The 19096-nt window shown below is 38.4% G+C and overlaps 1 protein-coding gene across 1 annotated transcript; it reads left to right on the plus strand.

The window, feature by feature from the left end:
* Positions 1-1063: 1063 nt before the first annotated feature.
* On the plus strand, positions 1064-18550 carry LOC143861043 (aquaporin PIP2-4-like). Its single transcript, XM_077371928.1, has 4 exons — positions 1064-1466; positions 15112-15407; positions 17532-17672; positions 18149-18550. Exons 1-4 carry the CDS (start codon positions 1151-1153, stop codon positions 18299-18301), a joined length of 906 nt encoding a protein of 301 aa, XP_077228043.1. The 5' UTR covers positions 1064-1150; the 3' UTR covers positions 18302-18550.
* Positions 18551-19096: the final 546 nt, after the last annotated feature.

The following is a 19096-nucleotide window of genomic DNA, read 5'->3' on the forward strand; positions in this document are numbered from 1 at the left end:
TGGAGAGGGGCGGCGGTGGATTTTGGTAGGTTGGAGGCACCAAGGAATGCCGAAGATAGTGTCTCAGCCTCCTCCTTTTTCCTCTCTCTTGCTTCTCTTTGTAAACCTTAGAAGTCACCTCTTTTAATTGCATTTTAGGTTTTTATGTAACCATAAGTTGGGAAATTGATCTGAGCCATCCATTTACCATCAATGACCTAGATGGCCTTTTTGCTTTAGAATTCTCTAGAAACTATGGCATCTTCTTTCAATCACCACCACCCATTTGTCTCTTGAGAGATTACTTCATTTCCTACCCAAAACACTTTTTATTTTTTTTTTCTAAAAAGAAAATTCACTTTTCTTTTAGAAACAAAAGATAGTGTGTCATTACTAAAAATAAATATTAATGATATTATTATTAATAAATAAATAAAAATTTACTTTTCGGATTCGGATGTTAAATGAATCGGATATACCATTTACCAGATTCGCATCCGCTTAGAGCCGGATATCTCATAAACGGATTCGGATAATATCCGCTTGAAACGGATCTGGATAATATTCGCTTTAAACGGATTTGGATGCGGACGGTAATCGAATTTTCAAATATCCATTTACACCCCTACATGTGTGGCAGCTCTCTCTCTCTCTATTGTATTTATGACTAAAATCTCTCATATTTGCTTGTTATTTTGACAGAAAAAAACAGATAAAAGTGGGTGGAAATCTCATTTCTCCTAAAATAATACTAAATTATAAGAGATTTAGGTAAAATAAATTTACAAAACTACCCTCGTTAATGGCATCTTGTCAAGAGGTGTTATTTTGTTAAGTTAACAAAATAACAGTAAATTATCACTAAATTAACTTTACTGATAAAGATAAAAAAGAAGAAGACAGGAAGAAAAAACGTATTATCGTCATTATACGTGGTCCCAGCAAAGATAATTCAATATCCAAATCTTTTTCCTCTCTTCAGAAAAAGAAATATTCGGTCGTTGAGACGGCGAATCAAACCAAAATTAAGTACGTCCAAATTTAACATACCCACTTCCTTCAACTCAATAAATACCCCCATCTCTTCCTATTCTCACCCAACACTACACACACTCTCTCTATTCTAATTTTCTCACACCAGACCTTCTGTTTTTCTCTCCAATCTTCTAAAATGGGAAAGGAATTAGAGGGAACTGAGCAGGGGGAGGTCATGGCTAAAGACTACACGGACACACCACCGACTCCGCTGATCAACGGTGAGGAATTGGCCCAGTGGTCGTTCTACAGAGCGCTGATCGCCGAGTTCGTAGCTACTTTGCTATTTCTCTACATACTCGTGGCTACTGTGATTGGGTACAAGAGCCAGGTGGACCCCTCGATGAACACTGGCCCAGATGCTGCTTATGGTGGGGTCGGGATTTTGGGCATCGCTTGGGCTGCCGGAGGGATGATCTTTATCCTTGTCTACTGCACTGCTGGGATTTCTCGTCAGTTTCTTATACACCACCCTCGCCGGAATATTCTCTCCTTGGAATTTATACTAATTACAACACTTTCCTCTCTCTATCTCTATAAATTAGCTTAAAAATATAGTGAAGGCCCACATTGTTTGGGTGATCCAAACCATTCATTTGATTGGCCCTCATATAGATAGGGTGTCCACAAAAAATCAGCTCCATAGGATCATCCTAACCCTTTGAACCGTGAAGAGTGTGGACTATTTGCCTGAAGTCGGAAAGAAATGAAAGAAGGAGAAGCCTAGTCCCAACTCGGAAGGAAATTGAGTAAGAAAAACCTTACCTGGAAACGACACTTTTATCAGGAATTTTATCAAACAGGGTAACACACGATAAAAGGAGCTAGTCGGAACGAACAGCAGAAAAGAAGACCATATATAGCTCACATATAGATGTCAAAATCAATGAATCAATCTAAAAATACCTCATTTCATACAATTGCCTCAGCTTTTCAAAAAATCTAATGCCTATTAGTGAGAGAAGAAAAATCAGGAGGAGATTCGAAAGGGTTCCTGAGAGAGAGAGAGAGAATGGTACGGTAGGATATGGGGAAGAGGGAGGAGTACACGTCGTCCGCAAAGTCCGATGCGTGGAGAATAAAGCATTTACTCGAAAACAGAACTTCCTGTAACTTTCTATTTTACCCTTAAATATGGACGTAGATATGGTACGACAGTGAAGGGGTATATGGTAAAAAAAAATCTAAAACTAACGTGTAACTAGGAGAGAATTTTACATAAAATGAAAAATTTCTGACCTTTTCTCTTCTATGTATACTAGCAAAAACCCCGCACGGGCCGACAAAGAATTGTACAGACCACATCATAGGTTTATCTAAACCGTCCATGTGATGGAACACAACATAAATAGGTTGTGCCCGTAAAATAATTTTCATAGGCTGATCCTAGCCCTCCAATCTATAGAGGTTTCCATAATTGTTGTTCTTCTTAAGGTGCCCAGAATTCGTCAATATTTTTACAGGTGTCCGCATTCGTAATATCAAACTTTCCGTTATTTGACCCGCACATAATGAATAAGGAAAAGTAGTTTTTTCGTCATCGTTAGGGGTGCAACTTGGGTCTCAGCCCAACCCAACCCAAAGAACCCATATTTTCCAACCCAACCTGATTTCCAGCCCGACCCAACCCGATTTCCAATTCGGATCGGGTTGACCCGATTTGATATGGTACCAATTATTGACCACCACAACTCAAGCCGGATTGTTTTGGATTTTGAGAACCAATAGTGAGTCACCAATAATCAGTTTTTAACTCACAATCGGTTCTCAAAATCCAAACCAAACAGGGACTAACAATTAACAAAGGGAAATGTTATCTACACTACTATATTTTGATGATCGCACTCCACACTTTATTAAAGTACGGTATGGCCCGCACCATAGGATTATCCAAATCATCCATTGTGTACTGTGGAGACTATTTCAATGTTGAAAAAGAAAAACACATATACAGAACTTCTTCAGATGGAACCCAAATTCGGGTTTCGGGTCGGGTTGCCCGACAGCCCAACCTGACCTGACCCGATTTCAAATTCGGGTTGATTTTTCCCAACCCAACCCGATTTACGAAAAGGCTTAACCCGACCCAACCCAAATTCGGGTTGAACCCGGGTGTGGGAACTTTCAAGTAACAATGATGGTTTAAAATTATATATAGTGCTAATGTCCTCACTACCATATTTTATAATGTCACTACTCAGCGTATTTTGATGATCGCACTCCTCACTTTATTAAAATGTACGGTATGGCCCGTACCATAGGATGATCCAAACCGTCCATTAGATGGGCCACTGCCTACATAGGTTGTGCCTCAAAACTAATTTTCATAGGTTGATCTGAACCCTTCGATCTATAGAGGGTTATAGGCTGATCCAAACCGTCCATGTGATAGAACACAACATCAATCAGTTGTGCCCGTAAAATCATTTCCATAGGTTGATCCTAGCCCTCCAATCGATATAGGCTAATCCTAGCCCTCCAATCGATAGAGGTTTCCATAATTGTTGTTTCTCTTCAAGTGCCCAGAATCCGTCAATATTTTGCAAGTGTTCTGCATGAGTAATATAAAGTCGTTCTTTCATCATTGTCATATGTCTTTACCTCTTCTTGGTAGTTTTTTCTGTAATTGTCATAGATAGGTACCCTGTGTCGGTATTTTTCGTATGTAGATTACGATTTTACCCTCAAATAATTTCTCATAGAGATAGATGTTAGATATCAGCAAAGGGGTTAATGGTAAAAGAGTAATGCTGCCGTGTAAATCCTAGATAAAAAGAAAAGAAATTTCTTTTTCCTCCCGCTATATTGTAGTAGATATATACTAGTAAAAACCCCGTGCAATGAACGGGCCGACAAAGAACTGTGCGGACCACATCATAGGTTGATCCAAACCGTCCATGTGATGGAACAAAACAGAAATAGGTTGTGCCCGTAAAATCATTTCCATAGGATGATCCTAGCCCTCAATCTATAGAGGTTTCCATAATATATTGTGCCTCTTAAGGTGCCCAAAATCCGTCAATATTTTGAAAGGCGTCCTGAATCCGTAGTATTATGTAATATGTTCACAAAAATCCGCAGTATTATGTACCGTATGTACCAAATCCGTAATCTTGCAAAGTGACTTTGTCCACTTTTTGTATTACAAAAGCATAAAGGAGGGGGGTAGGGTTGAAATTATGTGGCTTTAATGGGTGCCTTTGTTAAAAAGCATGAAAGAAGGGGTAGGATTGAAAATATGGATTGAAAATATGTGGGTTGAACAGGTGTCTTTGTTAAAAAGAAAGTCAAAAAAGTGATGTGTAATTCTCATAAAATTTTGGGAGAAATTCAAATAATTCTCTTCTTTTCTCTTCTGCTATATATATATATATATATATATATATATATATATATATATATATATAGAGGAAAGTGTTTCTAGTGGGTAGTGTAGGAAAGCTTATCTACTCCACCGTTATTAATAACCGTCCGATTATAAGTGTTCCGATCGAAACCGTTGAAGATATAAAGATATAACATGAGAAGGTGGGTTTTGTAAACAACAGAAACACGGTGGATTTTGGGTTTGGGTTTTCGACCGAACGACCGACTCTTCTCCCTCGCTGGATTTTGGTCTTCTCCCTCGCTGGATTTTGGGATTCCGATCGACGACCGACGCACGCCTCCCTCTCTCCCTCGAGGTAAGCTTCGGATCACCACTTTTTTTTTTCTTTTTAACCCATTTCTGTTGGGTTATTGTTGTTTTTTGGGTTTTTTCTGTTGAAACCCACATAAAACCCACCAGAAACAAACCCTCGGTTTTTTGAAACCCATTTCCAAAAAAACCGAGGGTTTCTGTTGCCTTTCAAATGGGATTCATTTGGGTTTTTTGGGTTGAAACCCATTTCTGTTGGGTTTAAGCTTTGGTGATCCAATAGAAACCCATTTCTGTTGCTTTGGCCGGCAGAAACCCACATAAAACTCAATACAAACCCTCGGTTTTTTTAAACCCATTTCCAAAAAAAACGAGGGTTTCTGTTGGGTTTGAAATGGGTTTCTATTGGGTTTTTTATTTTGAAACCCATTTCAAAAAAAACCGATTTTCCAATTTGGGTTTCTGTTGGGTTTTTTTTTTTCAAAACCATTTCTGTTGGGTTTCTGTTGTTTTGAAACCCATCTAGATCACCACTTTTCCAATTTGGGTTTATGTTGGTTTTTTTTTTTCAAACCAATTTTAAAAAAAAACCGAGGGTTTCAACTGGGGTTTTTTATTTTTATTTTGAAACCCATTTAAAAAAAAACCGATTTTCCAAGGTTTTTTTTTTTTTTTTTGAAACCCATTTCAAAAAAAACCCTTTTAAATAAAATAATTGAATTTTCTCTTTTCCAAGCCAGATGTTCTGTCCAAATTTCTATATTGTTTGTATGAGTCTTAAATCATTGTTGTATTTGTTATTAAAAGGTGCTGAAGTTGTATGTATGTGATGGATAGTAATGTGTCGCAAATTTGTGGGCATTTGATTGATGAAGTCGACTGTAATGGTTTAGTTGTGGTTGATGACAATGAAGTTGATGGCAATCAATTAGATATGTTGAATGAGGGGGAAATTTCGAATGAGGGTGTTGTAGGTTATGTTGATAACGAGGAGGGGTGTAGTGGTGTCGTTACTACGCCTAATAAGGATGATGGAGGGACAAGTGTAGCTAATGAACCCTTTCTTAATCAGCAGTTTGAAACCCCAGAAGCTGCGTACGAGTTCTATAATGTTTATGGTTTGGCTGCAGGGTTTGGTGTACGGAAAGACAAGACCAATAAGTCAAAGAAAAATTTAGAAGTGATAACGAGGAGATTTGTTTGTCAGAGAGAGGGTTTCAAAAATACTAAAGACAAGAGACAGATAGGAAAAGCAGTGAAGTTACGCCGCCCTGTAAGAGAGGGCTGTGAGGCACAGTTGGAGATTAAAAAGAGAAAAGATAAGTGGGTTGTGACTAGTTTTGAACCCAAACATTGTCATGATCTTACCTCTCCTACCAGAAGAGGAATGCATCGTTCACATAATAAATTCGTGAAGAATATGGTTTGTAAGAATTTGATGGAGAAGCTCAGTGACCATGGGGTTAAGCCTTGTAACATTGCTAGGGTGTGTACTTCGGCATCTGGTGGTGGCAGTGGCGTCACAGCAAATCAGGTGGTGTCCCATTTGAGGGTACGTAGGCGTAACAATATGGGGCAAGAAGCATTCCTAATAGCTCGACAGTTCCATGAGAAACAAGCTGAAGATCCAAATTTTTATTTTGCGATGGAGATGGATGACATTGGGAACTTGAGATCTATGTTTTGGGCAGATTCAAGGGCGAGGAATGCTTACCTCACCTTCGCTGACGTAATTGTATTCGATGTCACATACAAGACGAATAGGTTTCTGATGCCATTCGCACCATTCACTGGAGTTAACCACCACAGGCAGTCTACTCTATTCAGATGCGCGTTGCTAGCAAATGAGAAAGATGACACATTTACATGGTTATTTCAACAATGGTTGAAATGTATGTTTGGGGTAGCTCCGGGTTGTATAATTACAGATATGGATGTGGCGATGAGAAATGCTATTAGAAATGTTTTTTCGAAAACCCGTCATAGGTTTTGCTCGTGGCACATTCATAGGCATCTGATTGAGCATTGTGCAGGCATGCGAGATTCTGAATCTGACTTCTGTAAGGATTATAATAGGTGGTTTTATAAGAGAGAAATACCTGATTGTGAGAAAGAATGGGAAAATTTCGTGGATAAATATGGGATTGCTGAAAACAATTGGCTTGCGAAAATGTGGGAGCTACGAAGTCATTGGGTGCCAGCGTATTTTAGAGAGACTTTCACTGCTGGCATGACTTCTAGTTCGCGTAGCGAAAGCATAAATTCATTCTTTGATGGATATGTTAATCAGAGCACTACTCTACCAGAATTTGTGAAACAATATGCTAAGGCGCTTGCTGATCGTCGTAAAAAAGAATCTGAAGAAGATTTCAGGACTAAATCTTCAAATGCTGTTTTGATTTCAAGGAACAAACTGGAAGCACAAGGTGGGAAATGTTATACGAGGACAATGTTTAACATTTTCCAATCGGAGTTTAAGGATAGCAACGACTGTTGGTATGACTTATTGGGTGAGAATGGCAATGTCACAGAATACAGTGTTGGATTGAGTGATGAGGAGCCTTGGAAATGGTGCAAAGTTGTCTATGAAGAATCTGATGAAGGTGTAAAGGCCACATGTGCTTGTGCGAAGTTTGAGACCGTAGGGATTTTATGCAAACATATCATTCGCATAATGTCCCTGAAGCGTTTAAGTTGCATTCCGGAGCGATATATCCTAAATAGGTGGACAATTGGGGCAAGATTTCATGTAGATGGTAGGGTGGCCATAGGCGAAGATGATAATGATGAAGTAACTCCAGTTGAGAAATGGTACATACTATCAAAGTGTCAGAGAGTAGTAGAAGTACTTGAGAGCAGAAAAACTGTTTACAAGAAGATGGATGAGACTTTAGATGCGTGGCTGGAGGAATGTGAACAGGAGAAGAGAGAGAAGCAAAATGCGTTGTCAAGTAGTGGCAGCAAAGTGCAATCTAATTTTATAACTGAATCCCTTGATATATCTATTCGCGACCCCCTAGTTGTGAAAACCAAGGGTCGGCCGAAAGCTGCATCACGGTTTAAGTCTCCGTTGGAGGTCTCCCAATCCGAATTAAAGAAACGGACATGTAAAAAATGTGGAGGAAAAGGCCACTATTCAACAACCTGTAACAAAAAGAAAAAGGTTTGGACTTCTGCTTACTTATGTATTAATTTATAAATCACATGAGTTAACATATATCACTTATTTGTTCTTACTGTGTGTGTGCCAATAGGTGACCACACCAAATTTTGAAGGCGAAGAAGGGGACCAACAACACGAAGAGGAGCGTATGGAAGATTGAAATAGGTTAGTGTATTTTCACATTGATCAGGGAGCCCATTTTATATCCCGTCATTTCTGATAATGAAAAACTTGTCTAGATATAATATTCCAAAATATAGAACCAAGTACATGACCTTCTAGTGGAGTGCATCTGTCATTTCTAAAATGGCTAGGATACAGTAGTGACTTGAACAAAGTTATTTTTCTTCATTTTTTTTTCTGATCTTTTCCTCTGTCATGCAAACTTGTATTTTTCAGGTTTATATATGGCATAGAGGCACAGGAGAGCTCTTAGAGGTATTGCCTGGACATTCTGGTGCTGTTAACTGTTAACCATCTCGTGTTATCCTTGTGAACATGCCATGTATTTCTGTTGTGTTTCTTAGGAAAGTATAATAACAGGGCATCATTGTTTTTTTCTTTGCAAGGCATTTGCTGATGAAATTGGGATCCCATTCTTGGAGACAAGTGCGAAAAATGCTACTAATGTAGAACAGGCCTTCTAGTGGAGTGCATCTGTTTCTCATATGTTTTCATCTTCTCCTTGTAGGATGGCAAGCCAACCAACCATGAACAATGCCAGGCCCCCGACGGTGCAGTTCCATGGTAAACCAGTTGCCCAAAAGACCAGCTGTTGCTCTTCCTAAGAAATGTTTTCCTGTTTGATCTGCCCATGGCATATAAAACTAGCTTCGTTTCTTATTGAAAGACACACTCACTCTTGTGATTTATTTGTTTCTATTCTGATGTTTTGTTCGTTTGGGGAGGTTGAATATCACTATAGTTTTAGTCCTTTTATCCCTAGTTTTTTATTTTATTTTGCGAACCGTTCCGGAGTCCAAAACTGATTATTGGACTCAATGTCCAAAACAAAACCTGTGATACTGAAAGGTCTTGCCAAACCATGCATCAAAGTCCCTTAATATATGATTCTTAGTAGGCGGCCAATGGTACATAAAATCAATCCAATTGACATGTGTCCAACCCCTTTTTCTTTTTTTTTGATGGGCAAGCTGGGGTAGGTTTCCAACCTTCATTCTCTTCAAGTAACATCCTAAAAAGTCCATATCACAAGAAAAAAGTTTATATATGGAATCTGTCATTTCTAATTTGGCTAGGATACAGTAGTGACTTGAGTTCCAATGCTCATTGTGGATATATCTATGAGTGATTTAACAGGGACATGATATTTACCCACCGTTCTTTACCCCACGAATGTTCAGTTTTGTTCTCCAGTTTTGTTTTCAAATGGTGGACTTTTGTATTAGCCCCACTAATAGATCATTTATTAAGTGGTCGATTATCTTTTAGCCATTAGGCTCACAAAGGCACCGCTAATATATAACTAATTAGGACATTTGTAGGCTCCACAGACCATATCATAATTGAGCCACTAGCTAAATGGCCAAGGCTTTGTGGGAGATTTTATAAGTGGTGTCGTTTTTTTCAAGTGTCAGTCATCTACATGGAATAAATACTTCTACAAGAAAAAAAATTCTCTTTTTAAATTTGTTGAACCTAACAGTTAGAACAGTTTTTAAGAAAGTAATGGAAAGGATGTTCACACACCAAATGCAGTAAGGTGTTATGCTTTTGGTCCTAGAACATTCAAGCTGACTTTATTGCCATAATCATTGGAGCTAGAGGAGGTTTGCAGCCAAGTAAGTGTGCATCCACATCGAGGAATAAAAGAACAAAATGATATATACACTCCATGCCCTTCTCTCCATATTTATGTTCTTGTGGAGGGCCACCTTAGAATTAGCCACAGTTGTTCAGTTATCATAAAAGGAAGAAAAGTTGTTAGATTTTGGGGCCCTGAGAATCTTTGAAGCTTTGATCACATGAACTTGCCATTTTTTATCATTCCTTTAATTTTTTTTTCAGTGCCTTACAAATGCAGTTGTGTGACGTGGATCCAATTGGGCACCCTTGCATATGGGTTCTCACAAGGGCACCCTTGATGATGGTGAAACACGAGGAAACTCAAATATTTTAGAACTTTGAAATCCAGGGCAGATTTGTGAGATTGAGTTCTTGGATTTTTCTGAGATGGCTTGGGATTTAGCAAGGGGATGCTTATTAACGAGGTGGCTGCTCTCTCATGCAACAGCCGCCCCACGAAATTTTTGGCAACAAAACATCATTACATCACAAAACAGACAAAAATTCACATGATTAAAGCCTGAATCCTTATACAAGTGACAAAAATACTAACTGACAAAATTCTACTCTCACTTAGTACTTCGAAGGAAAAAGAAAAAAAAGAAGAAAACCCCTACTACTACACAAACTTTATACATGGAATTTTCATTCTTTAGCATCATAACATCATTCTTAAGTTCGTTGTTGCGGTCTTTAAGCAGGGAATTTTCAGTCTTCAGCATCATAACATCATTCTTAATTTCGTGGATGCTTTCTTTAACCATGGAATCTTCATTCTTCAGCATCGTTACATCATTCTCAAGAACGCTGATGCGGTCTTCCATCGTTCTGCCTTCGCGTCTATGGTGAAAACTCGACTCCCAGCCTGCCTCGTTCCCATCAAACGGAAGGTCAGCCCAGACGAAATATTTACATGTGTGGCCCTGCATGTTATTGACGCTGTTTAGAATTTCAACTTACCAAAAAAGTTATCAAAACAATGAATATCTCATCTGTAACTCAACTAGGTATCCAGCACATTTGAAGTATGGCCGGCCTTGGTTATTATTTATGTTGCTCCGTGTAATTTTTCGAACTGCTGGCTTATTACAAAAACAATTTATGGCTGTTGGTTGTACGCCATGTGAGATGCCACTAGTGTTGCTTGAAGATGCCATGGTTGATGCGTCTGTAATTAAACAAAAAAGATTCCAGAGAGTAAAATAATAATTTAAGCATAAAGCAACAGAACACCAATAAAAAAAAAGAGGATTCACAGAGAGTAAATCCATTTAAAAAAGAAGGAAGCAAGGATAAATGTTCCTATCATTGATCCATTAATGGACAGCATCCACAATGAAATTAACGTGTTGTTATTGCTTAGAGAAAAGAGACGATCTAAGAATGGAGATAACTTCAACAGTAGCAATTCACAATTACTAGCAATAATGGAGATACCTGCGATTATTTGCTATCTCAGAGGCAATAATGGAGATACCTGCGATTTACACTCTAAACAGAAATTTCAGCAGAGGACACTCAATTGAATTGAAAAAACTTATATGGTTCTAGATGGGTTTCAAAACAACAGAAACCCAACAGAATTGGCTTTCAAAAAAAAAACCCAATTTCAAAGGCAATAGGAAATGGGTTTCAAAATAAAAATAAAAAACCCCAGTTGAAACCCTCGGTTTTTTTTTAAATTGGTTTGAAAAAAAAAAACCAACATGAACCCAAATTGGAAAAGTGGTGATCTAGATGGGTTTCAAAACAACAGAAACCCAACAGAAATGGTTTTGAAAAAATAAAACCCAACAGAAACCCAAATTGGAAAATCGGTTTTTTTTGAAATGGGTTTCAAAATAAAAATAAAAAACCCCAGTTGAAACCCTCGGTTTTTTTTTAAAATTGGTTTGAAAAAAAAAAACCCAACAGAAACCCAAATTGGAAAATCGGTTTTTTTTTAAATGGGTTTCAAAATAAAAAACCCAATAGAAACCCATTTCAAACCCAACAGAAACCCTCGTTTTTTTTGGAAATGGGTTTAAAAAAACCGAGGGTTTGTATTGAGTTTTATGTGGGTTTCTGCCGGCCAAAGCAACAGAAATGGGTTTCTATTGGATCACCAAAGCTTAAACCCAACAGAAATGGGTTTCAACCCAAAAAACCCAAATGAATCCCATTTGAAAGGCAACAGAAACCCTCGGTTTTTTTGGAAATGGGTTTCAAAAAACCGAGGGTTTGTTTCTGGTGGGTTTTATGTGGGTTTCAACAGAAAAAACCCAAAAAACAACAATAACCCAACAGAAATGGGTTAAAAAGAAAAAAAAAAAGTGGTGATCCGAAGCTTACCTCGAGGGAGAGAGGGAGGCGTGCGTCGGTCGTCGATCGGAATCCCAAAATCCAGCGAGGGAGAAGACCAAAATCCAGCGAGGGAGAAGAGTCGGTCGTTCGGTCGAAAACCCAAACCCAAAATCCACCGTGTTTCTGTTGTTTACAAAACCCACCTTCTCATGTTATATCTTTATATCTTCAACGGTTTCGATCGGAACACTTATAATCGGACGGTTATTAATAACGGTGGAGTAGATAAGCTTTCCTACACTACCCACTAGAAACACTTTCCTCATATATATATATATATATATATATATATATATATATATATATATATATATATATAGAGAGAGAGAGAGAGAGAGAGAAAGAGAGAATATTTCCTACACACTTGTGTAGGTAAGTTACCTACACACTAGCTTAAAATACAGTGGGGGCCCACATTGTTTGGGTGATCCAAACCATTCATTTGAATGGTCCTCACATAGATAGGGTGTCCACAAAAAATCAGATCCATAGGATCATCCAAACCATTCAAACTATGGAGGCAAAAAATGGACTAATTTGTGAAGGTTTATACACGTCCATTTTACCTCCACAAATCGTAGGGTTGGGATGATCCTATGGATCTGTTTTTTGTGAACACCCTATCTCTGTGAGGACCATTCAAATGAATGGTTTGGATCACCCAAACAATATGCCCTCCACTGTATTTTAAGCTAGTGTGTAGGTAACTTACCCACACAAGTGTGTAGGAAATGTTTTCTCATATATATATATATATATATATATATATATATATATATATATATAGGATCATCCCTCCATGTATAAACCTTCACAAATCTGTCCATTTTTTGCCTCCACGGTTCAAAGGGTTAGGATGATCCCTGGCATAGATAGGGTGTGCCCAAAAAATCAGCTACATAGGATCATCCTAGCCCTTCGATTTGTGGAGGTTAAAAATGGATAGTGGAGGTTAAAAACACAGCGTTGTTTTGATGATCCAAAGTATTCATTTGATGGGCCCTGACATAGATAGGTTGTGCCTAGAAAATCATCTCCATAGGATCATCCTAACCCTTCGATTTATGGAGGTTAAAATGGACTCGTATAAGCTACACAAATCTGTCCATTTTTAACATCCACAAATCAAAGGGTTAGGATGATCCTATGCAGATGATTTTTTGGGCACACCCTATCTATCCCAGGGCCTATCAAATGAATGTTTTCAATTATCCAAATATTGTGGGCCCACTGTGTTTTTTGGTCGGCGGACTAGAGAAGGTTCTCTAGCCGACCGACTAGAAACACTCTCCTCTCTCTCTCTCTCTCTCTCTCTCTCTCTCTCTATATATATATATATATATATATATATATATATATATATATGAGCAATGATAGATACAAGGGAGCCCTTGCATAAAGAGCCAAAAAAGGGCTCTAGATATATATATGAGCAATGATAGATACAAGGGAGCTCTTGCATAAAGAGCCAAAAGGGGGCTCTAGATTGGATCCACGTCATCAAATGTAACTGATTTTACTTTTTCAACCAATTAAATTGTAACTGAAAATGACGTGGATCCAATCCAGAGCCCTTTTTTGGCTCTTTATGCAAGGGCTCCCTTGTATCTATCATTGCTCATATATATATATATATATATATATATATATATATTTTATATGATGGGTGGCCATGAAAACACGTGAAGTCTAGAAAATTACATACGGCCCACTTTTTTTTATGATCCAAACCGTTCATCAGTTTGGGCACAACGTAAATAGGGTATGTCCCAAAAACCATTTCCATAGGATGATCCTAACCCTCCAATCTGAACTGATCTGAGAATAGAGATTTCCAAAAATCATTTACGGAGGGTTAGGATCATCCTATGGAAATGATTTTTGGGGCACAACCTATTTACATTGTGCCCAAACAGATGAACGGTTTGGATCATCGAAAAAAGTGGGCCGTACCTACTTTTTTCAGACTTCACTTGTTTTCACGGCCACCCATCATATAAATTCTCTCTCTCTCTCTCTCTCTCTCTCTCTCTCTCTCTCTCTCTCTCTCTCTCTCTCTCTCTTTATATATATATATATATATATATATATATATATATATATATATATATATATATATATATATATATATATTTCTGATGTATCGCGCAGGGTGAGCAGCCCTCTATAAAATACCATCTCCATGTAACTTCACTCATCCAACCCATTCACTCTATAGGACCTCACATAGATTAGGTGTCCCTAACAAACCATAACCATAATCCTAACCCTAACCGTAACCATAACCATAACCCAAATAATTTGCAGCCATCCATTTAAAAACCTTCACTAATCATAACCATAACCCTAACCCTAACCCTAACCATAACCATAATCCTACCTATAACCTACAAAACTAATAGCAACCAACTATGGAAACTCCGGTAGATAGGGTATTTAGAGGGGCTGCTCATGTTGCGCGATACCTCAGTACCATTTTCATGTCCATTTTTCAACTCTCTACGATAAAGAAAGTGTTTTTTTACCACTAAACTTGTTTTTCAACTGTGAAAATTATTTTTTAAGGATTTATTTTCGTCAATGGGAAAGCCGTTTGGAGACATGGATTTTATAATCCAGAATTGTTAAATCCTTAATTTATAAGCTAAAACTTGGATTTTATAAGCTAAAGTCTGGATTTTGTAAGCTAAAACCTGGATTTTGTAAGTTAAAACTTGGGTTGCACATTTTCAGGATTGCAAAATCCAGGTTTATGCTTGTAAAAGTCAGAATTTTATAATCCTGTGTTATAAAATCCATGTATAGAATGGGTTTCAAGTTGAAAATAACGATAATTTTTATTTTTTATTGAGAATTTCTTTTTCTTTTTACTTTTTTTGATAGAAGCGTCTAAAACCCGTTTTCCTTTTTATGCCGATGGAAAGCTGAAGTGTTTGTTTGTGTTTTATTGTAAAGAGAAATTTGTTATTTAATAAAAAAAGAAAAAGAAAATCTATTTCGATTTCTGAATAAAGTGATCAGGTAATTTTATTTTCTATAGACAGAAACTTCCTGTTAATCCAAGAAAATTAACACTTATGATACCATAGTTTTTTTTTAGTTAGGTGCACGTTAGCATTATCTAAGAGATATTTTCTATCATGCGCAGGAGGACACATCAACCCTGCCGTGACTTTTGGTATGCTCCTGGCCCGGAAGATATCTTTGATCCGAGCCTTGATGTACATGGTGGCTCAGTGCCTTGGCGCCATATGCGGGGTCGGCTTGGTGAAGGGCTTTCAAAAAGCTTACTACGTTAGGTACGGGGGTGGAGTCAACGACCTCTCACCATACTACAGCAAGCGAGTCTGGCTCGGAGCCGAGATCATCGGCACCTTCGTTCTTGTCTACACAGTTTTCTCCGCCACAGATCCTAAGAGGAACGCCCGTGACTCCCACGTGCCGGTAAGCTACTTATCTAACTTGCGCACCTTGTGATATGCGCACCCCAGAATTCATTTAACTTCTCTCTCGAGGGTCTCTTGAGGGTCTCTGTGTAGTACACATATTGTCGTTCTGAGATTTTTAGTTGCTGTTTAATCGCTTTCGCAAGGCACGTATTGAAAGAGCTACTAAAGTACGCATGGTGCGTATTATAGGGGAAGAAAAGTTCAATTTGCTCAAATGAGCACCTTTGTTGAAACCTGTTTTTGACCTAATTTTCTGACACGCTGGTTTTTTTTCCACGTAGTCCCTGTTTGGATTACCAGAAAAATAATTCTCAATTTTGGCTCGGGTTGGGTTGGGTTGGGTTGGGTTGCGTTGGGTTAGGTTAGGGTTGGAAAAAGCGAACCCAATTTAATTTTGGGTTGGGTTAGGGTTGAGGCCTTGGCAACGCGACCCGACCCGACCCAAACCCGACCTCCGTCCTCCATTTTTATCATGATTTTCAAAGGATTATATTTTTCTTGTATTTTTCTAATTGGCCCTAGATGATCCCGAAACCATCCCGAACCTGACCCAATTTGTAGGCGGGTTGGGTTAGGGTTGACCATTCTCAACCCGAGGCTCGGATTGGGTCGGGTTAGGGTCGACGGGATGCTATCAACGGTTGGACCCAACCCGACACGAGTTGCACCCCTAAAATTTAGAGAGAGATGATATGTTTATGGTTTATCTCGTGGGAATCTCGTTATAAATTGAAGGTCCCTAACTTTTCCAGAAAATTCCTGCAATATAGTGATTGGGCGGCGTTTATCTGTTTCTGATAGAGAGATGATAACGTGAACCGTGGGGACAGTTGAGCCACCACATGTTTGCCACTTACTATATGCCCCAAAGGGCAATTAAAGTCTTCGCGTATGGGCCCAACTCTGATTGTTTTCCTCTTACTGCAAGATTTTAAAGCTGGGCCCAGGTTACCAAACACTGCTGTAACTGGCCTGAGGGTGTGTTTGGCGTACCGTTTGAAATAGCGTTTAAAACGCCGTTTTACAAAACAACATTTTGGTTCAAAACGGCGTTTTGCCAAACAGCATTTTCATGTTTGGTTGGCCAGATCAAAATGGCGTTTTAAACGGCAAACGGAGGTATTGTGTGTTTGGTTGCAAGTGCCCCAAAACGGAGTTTTAGCGGTAAAATGACCAAAAAGGGCATTGTTTGGTTGGCCTCAATATAACTCAACTACTCTCTCATTAGGCCCAATATTAAAAGGTCATTAGGATCTCCTTCAAACACTATTAAAATTAAACATCATTGCTAAAAAAATAAATGGCTATACCTTTGGGGTTCTTCTTCTCCTTCTTCTCAACAGCCGGATTTGACGGACGAGTGGAGGCGCTGAGGCAGTGAGGCGTGAGAGGGTTTGCAATTTTGCAAAGTAGATGACGTTTTTGTCTTTAGAAAATCAAAATTAAAAGATCATATAATGATATTAGCAGCCCCTTGTTTTGAATTAAATATTAACAATTTAACAAATTTGTGTCCTCAAGAATGATATTAACACCCCTACTTTTTTGGTATTTGACGTAACGCATAAAATCGCGCGCATATACGTAAAAATGGGTTTCGGTGAGGGCAAACATGTAAAAACCCACAGCCCAAAAACTCCGTTTAAAACGGCGTTTTGCAAACGGACCTCCCCCCCTCCGTTTGCAAAACACCGTTTTGAGGGTTCAAAACGGTGTTTCAAATGGTGGTTGCGCACCCAAACACTCCCAAACGGCCGTTTGGCCCCAAAACGGTATTTCAAACGCCAAACGGTGTTTTAAACGGTACGCCAAACACGCACTGAATGTGACGACATTAAGTTATTAAAGTTAGGGAAGTGATATATTCGCCCCTGTTTAGTACCTGGACCACCCCCATTTCGTATATTTATGACAACTCTTTTACACTAGAAAGGGGGAGAATATATGATTTCCCCTAAAGTATACCTAATGTCAAAATTTCACTTGTGTTAGTTGAGAATGAGTATTCCTTCTACAACTAGATTTGATCAAATTGCTAATTTGGGTCTTTGTTTTTAAACGTGCTCTGTGGGATGGTTTGTACATTTGTTATGAAATTGATCTTGGATTTCTCAATTAGGTTTTGGCACCACTGCCAATTGGGTTTGCTGTTTTCATGGTTCATTTGGCGACGATCCCGATCACCGGCACAGGAATCAACCCCGCCAGAAGCCTTGGCGCCGCCGTCATCTACAACAAGGATGAGGCTTGGGATGATCTGGTATTGTGCCATCCTTTATCTTTTGCCCTTTACAAAGTTCGTGAGGGTATTTTCGACATTATATGTTATTGGGTGTTTTGGTAACCCTAGTATGATGTTGGTTGAATGCTAGGGGGTATTTTGAGATTAGTACGGTTCAAAAAAGTCACACCCTCACACTCACTACAATTTATTTACTGAACGTTTGTCATTCTCTTTGATATTAGTTTTCAAACTTCAAACTTTCTAAGGTTTTGAAGGAGGGACCCTCTCAGATGCTTCCCCAAATGATTACACACATAGAACTATTAGTGTTGACTTCTATTATTCGTGATCAGATTTTCCAATAGATCAGAGACCGTTGGATCATTATATATATTTGTCATGTATTTCATGAGAACCACTTGTAAAATTTCTCTACAAAGAATGCATTGGGTTTTCTCCAAAAAAAAAAAAAAAAAATGTAATACATTCTAACATATATGTGTCTGTTTCAGTGGATCTTCTGGGTTGGGCCTTTCATTGGTGCTGCCATCGCTACTGCTTATCACCGATACACTCTCCAAGCTAGGGCCATGAAAGCTCTTGGTGTAGACTACATTGAAGGGTTAGGATCTTTAATTGAAGCCATAATGTCCTTGTGTAGTTGATCGTCGTACGTGCACTACGTTGTTTTTTATTGCCGGATGTGTCGTCTCATTTGACTGTCAGAGCGTGACCTTTGGTTCCAATCTCAGCCACTTATTCCGTATGGTAAGAGAACAATGGGTGTTCTATATCTCACTTTGTTTTTGTTCGTGATGAGATGAGGACCAAACCCATGTATTTATATTGCCATATTCCCTCTTTCCATAATGGAGGGACTTAATGAGATAACAAATGCATGCCAGTTATCTCCATTACTTTTGCTAACCATCACCCATTAGTATGGCTTTATTTAAGATCATTAAGAAATGTAAGGATCCACGTTTTACAAATGTTAAGATGAGGCCATAATTGGTATGGAAAACCTTACAATTCTCCCACTTGGCCCATTTTGACGATATTATATATAATTATTTATTACCTTTGAAAGTAGACTCAATAGGTCCAAAACTTTAAAACTTGACGTGGTTCCACTATTTTCTGGAAAAATAATGCTTGGAGCCAATCAGTTAGGGTATCTGAAACTTAATTAAAAGAAACCATTGACATGAATCATGGCGGCAAATATGTCAATTTGTCGACATACGACCTTCCAAGCATTACAATGCTACTGACCCCTTCTAAGTAAGTGCTTAATTGGTAGCATACTTTATGAGTAGGTTTTAGCCTTATGTCTACTCTTTGGTCCAACCTTTATTGTTGATACCTGCATTCTGCTAAAACATCTATCCTTATGTATACTATGATATGGAAAGCAGAAACCAATGATCATAATTCTAATAATGTTTTAGACAAAATAT

Source organism: Tasmannia lanceolata, unplaced genomic scaffold, assembly GCF_043159265.1.
Source record: "Tasmannia lanceolata isolate RefF3 unplaced genomic scaffold, GAP_Taslan_0.1 ptg000037l, whole genome shotgun sequence".
Taxonomy (NCBI): domain Eukaryota; kingdom Viridiplantae; phylum Streptophyta; class Magnoliopsida; order Canellales; family Winteraceae; genus Tasmannia; species Tasmannia lanceolata.